The sequence below is a fragment of the Lycium ferocissimum genome, unplaced genomic scaffold, assembly GCF_029784015.1.
Source record: "Lycium ferocissimum isolate CSIRO_LF1 unplaced genomic scaffold, AGI_CSIRO_Lferr_CH_V1 ctg10778, whole genome shotgun sequence".
Classification (NCBI taxonomy): domain Eukaryota; kingdom Viridiplantae; phylum Streptophyta; class Magnoliopsida; order Solanales; family Solanaceae; genus Lycium; species Lycium ferocissimum.
Genome location: NW_026713487.1, coordinates 42382 through 50513, shown reverse-complemented (window position 1 = coordinate 50513; position 8132 = coordinate 42382). Strand labels below are relative to the sequence as shown.

The 8132-nt window shown below is 34.0% G+C and overlaps 1 protein-coding gene across 1 annotated transcript; it reads left to right on the top strand.

The window, feature by feature from the left end:
- Positions 1–5519: 5519 nt before the first annotated feature.
- Positions 5520–7867, top strand: LOC132041588 (uncharacterized). Its single transcript, XM_059432288.1, has 4 exons — positions 5520–5793; positions 5938–5992; positions 7170–7330; positions 7426–7867. Exons 2-4 carry the CDS (start codon positions 5942–5944, stop codon positions 7865–7867), a joined length of 654 nt encoding a protein of 217 aa, XP_059288271.1. The 5' UTR covers positions 5520–5793; positions 5938–5941.
- The last annotated feature ends 265 nt before the right edge of the window (positions 7868–8132 follow it).

Genomic DNA, 8132 nt, shown 5'->3' with positions numbered 1-8132 from the left:
CTAAATCTTCTAAAACGTAAACAAAACATCATAGAACAAACTGAGTACTGATTTTGGACATAATAGTGCTTTCTTGCTGCATTAAACAGGACATCATTGAAGGAATATATGACAATCTCACGACCTTCTCTCTATTTCTTCTGGACAAAGTCCAGCGAGTATTACAAATCTTTGCATAAATTTGCTGGATGTTCTTTCATTTTGTGTAGAAAATTGGTAAACTACAATCTGAGAGCAATTTCTTCTTTGGAGACGGTAGTTTTTAACTGCTGTTTTGTCGTCTTTAAGTTCCAGTTTTCCTGTTTTTAGCTGCTTTTCTTTTTTGCGGTTTGAGCTGCAGTTTTTAGCTGTTGTTTCTTCTGTTTTTACCTGTGTTTATTTTCACATTTTAGGCTGCAGTTTTTTAGCTGCTATTTTTGGCATTTTAAGCTGCACATTCTATAGTTTTTAGCTGTTGTGCATAACCATTTAGATATTCAAAGCATTAAAAAAAAAAAAGAATTTTTGGTCTTATACATATTGTCACTATAAATTTATCTATAATGTAGTAATAAAATAATATAATTTTGTTCATGATGGGCCTGGCCAAAGCCCGGGCTATTACCACTAGTGTATGTAGAGACTACAATCTATGTCTTTGGAAAAAAAAGGTTACGATCGATTCATATGATCATAAAGAAAGCTTGCTTATACTTATTTATAGCTTACGCGCGGTTCCTTTCGATTGGAGCCTGTTGCTACCTGGATCATGTGTTGCCATTAACGACCACAAAGCCCAACATTGCTCTGCCTGCTACCTGCCCACTTTACCTTTTTTACTACTTTGACTAGCGCGCTGTAAAGGAATGATTTTTTTCTCAAAGCTGACTTCCTTTATATATCGAGCACCTCTCTTTGTTGAGGTGCTTTATGAAAACCGATCTAGTCGAATGAAAACCGGTTCTTGCTTTTTTGTCCCTCTCTAGTTTGACTACTCTATTTGCGTAACATAAGTCTTATTTAACTTTCATAGACCACTTCACCTCCGACTCAAAAGCAAGACACAAAAAGTCTTTGAGAAGTGTGTCTTTCTCGGTCAACTAGGAATTGTAAGAACTATAGCTGCTCTCAAAATCGGTTGGTAGGTCCTTCCTCTATTTCAAGAGTTCTAGTACTTGCATTGCAGTCCATGATCATAATCATCCACAACCCAACCGCCGTCCACCATAGGCTCGGCAAACTGTCCTCCTAGAATTCCCGAAGGTAATGCCATATAGATGCATTCCCAGGTTGGCAGAACCATGGGAAGCTGAATATGATGGAGGAGTTGCACTAAATTAATCCAGAATTGGACAATGGAGTAAATGGACGGTTCCCCATTTGGAAAAGCAAAAATAGATAGACAAGAGCAACAAAAGATGGAAACAATTGTTGCATAATCGTATATCATATATATCTATATATCTATATATATATTAATATAAAGCAGGGCACTGGATCCGCCACATGGCACCTCTCCCTGATGAGGAAATGGATTTATCTATTTTCTCAAATTTTTGGAGTTTCCCTTCTATTTTTTGTAAACAAAAAACACAAACTCCTCAAAAAAACCTCCAAAAACTCCGAAGAGTCGCTATAGAAAGACACAGCCGTTCGGACTGGGTGTCGGTTTCCTCTTTCTCCACTCTGAATGCATTTGACATTTTAAAAAAAAAAAAATCCAAAGTCACTGTAAGTTTGCTATTTCATACTCTAGCAAAAGCAGCATCATCACTACGTACATTTGAAGACTTAACAAGTTTGCTTATCCTTGCTTTTCTTTTTCTTTTTTCGTTTCTCATTCAATGTCCGGTATCTGCATTGGGATTCGACTAAATTCGGATTCGTGGCGGATAGTCTCACATTAGGGGGCAAAGCACTCCCTAACAATGGTGACTCTGTACCCAAAGAGGTTCGAAATCGAGACCTCTTGGTTAAGGATGGAGTAGTACCAGCCACTACACCATAACCATTGTTGGTCTTATCCTTGCTTTTCTTTTTCCCTTTTCTGTATCTTGCGTATTTACTCTGTGTTTCCCTCCTATCTCCATTTTCTACCCTTGATTCCTTGAATTTTTTCCTCCTTCTTCTTCTTTTTTTGCAGTGGCAAAATCTTTCTTATTCTTTTCCTTATTGTGGATTGATTCTTTAGATAGTTACGACTCCAAGTTGAAGGGTGACACAAAACAAATTCAGTCTTCCTTTTCCCACTTAAGCCATCGATAAGGATACCGCAGAGATAATAAGGTATTGTCGAACACATATAACTAATTCCTTTCCTTTTCTTTCAAAAAAAAAACTATTCTTTACCTATTTGTAGTCTTTTAATAGTCTCAGCCTTTAACATCCTTGCTTCTGAAATAATTTCCTAATGAATGATTATTTCTTTAGGCATTTTGGAAAATTTTCTTTTGAAAAGGAAAATGCCGGAAGAATTTACACAATTGTTTAGTATGTGTGCTCTATTTATCTTTTTTATTCTTCTGTTATGCTTTTGATGTTCCTTTGTTCTCTCCTTTTTTTTTTTTTTTTTTTTTTGGCCTTTTCGTAGAAGACGCTGCTTTGTGAATATGCATACCTAATCTTCAATTTGCATACACTAATTTTGAATATTATTTTTAAATTACATTCTTTATAACATTTTTTGTCTTTTAGTTGACTTAGCATAGTTTCGTTGTTCATCTTCTATTTACAATAAAAAGAAAATTAGTGAATTAGCAAATTAGCATCTCTGCTTCAATAATAATTGGCTAACTGATGTTTTTTTTTTTTTATTTTTATTTTGGAGTTCCGAGAACTTTGAAAAAAGAAGGTTGAAAGATTTCATGGCGATTATGCTTTATTTCATTTATATACATTTTTTTTATCTTCTGATATATGACTAATAAGAATTTAAATACTTTTATTTGAGTTTCTTTTATTATTTCTAGATCTCCTTAAATCTTTCTTAATTATTACATAAAAGTTAAATAGCTTCCTTGATATGATAAAGCAATTAACTATACATTACTTAGAGGTACCTGCTAAGTAAACCATTGATATAATAAAACAATTAACTATACATTACTTAGAGGTACCTGCTAAATAAACCAAATTAATAAACTAACATATCAATGAAATGTTATTTATGCAAATTTCCCTTTGCATAAAAATAAAGAGAGAGGTATAGTATCTAAAGTCGTTATTAGCTTATTGAATTTTTCGTAATATTCATTAATGACTTTTATAATCGCGCGAAGCGTGAACAATTTACTAGTGTGTATATATATATATATATATATATATATATATATATATATATAAAAGACTATTTTCATATAACACCAAAACCCATAAGGTTGGCATTTATCTATTTTCCCAGAATTTTGAATGGGAAAATTAATTTTACAGGTTTAAGATTAAAAAAAAAAACCCAAACTAGAGACGCCTCTTCTCCCTAAGCAACCCCACAAACTACGGCAAGGCTTATAGCGTTCCCTTTTTCCGCTACAACTTACAAACTCTTTTGCCACCGTTCCCAGCGCCACGCACAAAACACCGTTCTCCCCCTTGCTAAACCACTTTTAGTTTATTTTATTCTACACCTATTCCATGTGTTTGCTTATTAAACTTCTAATTAGTGGTAAGATTTGGTTAGTTGTTATCACTTTGGTTTTGGGATATTCGAAAGTTGTGGTCCTATGAAATTTGGAGTTATTTTGTAGGTGACTAAGTAGGTGACAAACTAATTAGTGGATATAAGAGGAATTGACTTTTGCATACCAATTTACTGCAAATTGGTTCTTTGCTCCGTTAGGTTATTGAAATCATCTCGAGCAACATGAACTTGTGTTTATATTGTTGTACATTTGTACTCTTTCACCGATATATATATCTTTTATGTGAGTATAAAAGTAGATATTTTAACTAAAGAATATAATTTGTGTTAATATGACAACAACAACAACAACAACAACCACATACCCATTATAATCCCCACAAGCAGGTATTATATGAAAGCAAAATTTTCATTCAACTCCTTTAATATTTTAACTTCCATTTTGATGAAATTATTTAATTCAAATCAAATTTGGAACCAGAATTTGACATTATAACTTATGCATCCTAATTTTCTGCTAAATAAATAATCTATACATAGTTAATGAACTTTTAAGACAAATACATAATTTAACTTGTGCTTACGGATAGTTCTCTAATCGATTAGGGGTTCGAACATGGATATGGAAAAAAAAATCTTTGGAGGAAGCGCTCCCCCCCCCCCCCCCCCCGAATAGGCGCGATGCAAAGAATTATCTTAATTGGTCAAATTTATATCGATTGTTGTCAAAAAATGTGAAAAATGAGGTAGGAGGTTCGATAGGCTTTTGAAAAGTAGACTTTAAAAATAAAAAAATTGACTTAAATAAATAAGATTAGGACCTATATTAAAAAGTAAAAAAATATATATACAAAAGTCCCCGGTTCGATAGCTTTTGAAAAGTAAACTTTAAAAACAAAAAACAAAAAAATTAACTTAAATAAATAAGATTAGGACATAAAAGTAATTAATTCAAAAGTTTTTAAAAAATTGGAAAATTATTGTGAGGACTACAAAAGTCCTCACATTTGCTCTTATATATAATAGTAATATATAGGCCCGATGATTGCATTCATATTTTCCACCTCCGTGACACGGTTACACTTGAGACAGCCTACAAGTGCTACAATTGCTATTCATTAGATAAAGTTGTTCGTTGTTTTCCTCCTAAATTGGTTCGTACTGTACTCCCCCCCCCCCCCCCCCCAACCAAAAAAATACGTATACATTTAAGACTTTATTATTCTTTTACTTGAGCTTCAAATTGAAACACCATTTTCTGACTCTCAATATGCGTGACATTTATAGTTTATCTTAGTTTCCGCAGGTTCCACATGTATTCGGTTTATTTCCTGTAACATCCCATATGAGCGCCCTACCTTCCCGATTCCCAATAAAACTCTTCCCGTATTCATATTCTAAACCTCCACTGTGATACGCTTACACTTCCGTCTGTGTTGTGGGGATTTTCAAGTACTATTTCCTTATATAAAGTTCTCCGCCGTCTTCGCACTAACTTGGTTCGTACATGTACTTCCCTCCCTTAAAATGCCTACATTTTACACTTTAGTATGACGTTAGATGCGCTTCACATTAAAACGCCATTTACTTGCTCGCAATATTTGTGACATTTAGAGTTTACTTAAGTTTCCGCATATCCCATGTGTATTCGGTTTCTATACGGAGGAGTACACAACACGACCATTGTCACCTTCCGCTTAGAGATTTACAGTTTATTTTTTCTTTACACAAAGACCATGTGAATTAAGTGTATGCACAGTACCATCTATAGATATATAATTGGAGGACAAAGGCCCGGTGATGTGGCGCAACCAAAACTCAGGATTTGTATTTATCTATTTTTACAAATTTTTGACAATTAATCCTACTTCAAATTGCCAATTAATCCCAGTTTAATACAACCACGTAGCTGCCAGAAGGTTCCACGATCATAAACGCCGCTTTGCTTTACTAATTCTGCCGCAAAAGGTTCGACAACAAAATACGACGCTTACTCAATTCTACCTTATTTCACGGGACTCTTCCTGTTCTTCCTATTCTCCCTGTTCTTGCCATCAGCACCGTCGTTTAAGTGCCATTTCCGAGAGGGATGTCTATATCGTCTTCTCGCTAGACTATGCAAATCTGCTCTGTGGTGCCGGAAGAAGACAGGATGACTCAGTGTTCTCTCGATTTTCGTTGTTGACCTTCAAAAACTCCTTTTTCTTTTGCTATTTAACTTTATTTGCAGTTTAGTTATTGAAACTTTTCTGTCAATTTTTCCCCATTTAAATATGTATAGGTATTTTGATGATTCCTACAAGCATGAAACCTTGAAACAGGAAAATGTCGACTACTCCATCTCCTAACGGGCTGGTGGTAAGCCTGAGTAACTCAGTAAGCAATTGGAATTTTTTAATTATGCAAAAAGTTAAGATCTTTAGGTCTCCTTAATACTTATTTGATTGCTTTCATACAGTTTTAGATCTTTTTATTTCATGTTTTTGTCAAATTAGCAGATTAGTGATGTTAAGTCTTCCTTCAAGGGTTTTCTAAAAGAACTAAGCCAAGTTTGTTATTTTGGGGTTTCTCCAGTTATTGCTAAGTGACTATTTCTGAAGTTAGGATTTGTGTACCTATTGCAGATTGCAATTTATTGAATATTCTATAATATATGTAACTATTCTGTTCTATGCCCTTATACGCTGCCCATTGATTGGTTCAGTTTTCCTGATTTACTATCTTGGCGTTGGGTCTTTAAAACTATGGTTAAAGGACATTTGCTTTTGTTATCCCTTTCCAAATCTTAGCCTACTTTCTCCATGACTTTTGATTGAACTACAGAAGGATAACTATTAACAACATTTTTCCCTCAACTTAAACATATAATAGTACAAAACTCTCACTATACAATGTTTGTGGTCAAGAATGATTCGCCAAATAGTTCAATTTGATAAGGCTGATCAGAAAAAAAAAAAAAAGTTAGAGGACCGTATTTACATGATCTAGAATAAACTTTAAGAAGGTTGTGATTCTACTTCTTCCTACAAATTAATATCCTTCAGGTTATCCTAAACACTTTCGTATATGCCCACGCCATCAGGAACAAATTACAGAGAGTAAGACTTTCTAGACCGTCTTGTTTTCCAGGAAATAAATTGGATAAATACAAAGAAGTAGATATGAACTTCTAATATTACCTAAAAGTTTTGGATGGATAATTTTGCAGGTTCTGCTAGAATTAAGAGAAAGAAAACTGTCGTACCTGCAATTTGACTAGCAATGGTCACAGTAACTGACTAATGATCCATCTTGTGTGGATCTAAATTCTGCTTCTGCAAGTATGCAACTGCTATCACCACTATTGTGCATACATAGTTTGAACAAAACACAATGGGTTGAACCCACAGAATCGTTCCAAGATATGCCTCTATACAGAGTAGTATTTCTCATAATCGTCTTTTTCATGTAGTTTTATTCTTCGACTATTTTTTCTCTTTTTTTGTATAACTTCTTTGGTTACATAATTAATATAGTGTTTGAATGCTCTCTTTCTCTCATGCTCTTTTGACAGCTTCAAGCCCATAATTTAGTAGCCTTTGAGCTGTTTGGCTCTGCATCCGGAATTGATCCTTCTATGCAACAATTGTTTGGAACTAGAGCATTTGGATTTTGGAGCAACCTCATTAGAATCATTAATTGCAACTTCTTTTTGATGTTCAAAGTCTCTCGGCGGTAAAATCTTGAATATAGCTCTATTATTTTAGTTCCTTTTTACCAACTGCTGTTTTTGAAGTCAGTATTTTTGTGCTTTGTATTGGCAATGTAAGATTTCATGCATCAAATTGTGAAGCCTTATTGGAGAACCCAAAAGGTATTTATGCTTTCTTGAGTTATTTTCCTTTTCTGGATTTTGACAATATAGCCAAAATATTCTTTCCTTTAAAAAGAGCTGCACAATATCCGGCTGAGTTATATTACACATTGTTGCAGCGAAATACTTCAGTTGTGATTATCTATACTTACCAAATTGAGTTATCAAAAGTAAACAAGAAGGAAGTCTATACGGGGTCTTTTTTCTTTATTCTTATTGATGGGGAGTTCTTTTGGTTGCTTAAAAATTTGGCAAGAAAATTTGGCCCCGATAAAGTTACCACTAAATATGAACAGAGGCCTCCATCGCCTCCCCGATTTGAATATGTTCTTTTGGTTAACTACATCCGTGTCTCGGGAAAGTTTTTGTATGAGAGACGTATTGACTGTGAGCTTTAGTAATGAGATTCAATCCCACAATGGTGATTATTGCTTGAGTTTCTACCAGAGTAATGCGACACATGTTTTCCCAAATGAAGGATAAATCTTTATTTTATTTTGATAATGAGTTTTGAGTTTTAAGATGCTCACAATTTAGTACCAAGAAACAGAAAACATATTCTTGGAAACTCCTAATCCAGATAGGCCATATATATATACACACTAGCGGTCAAGACGGCTCAATACTTTTTAACTTTAGATTAATAAGATATCTACAGATATA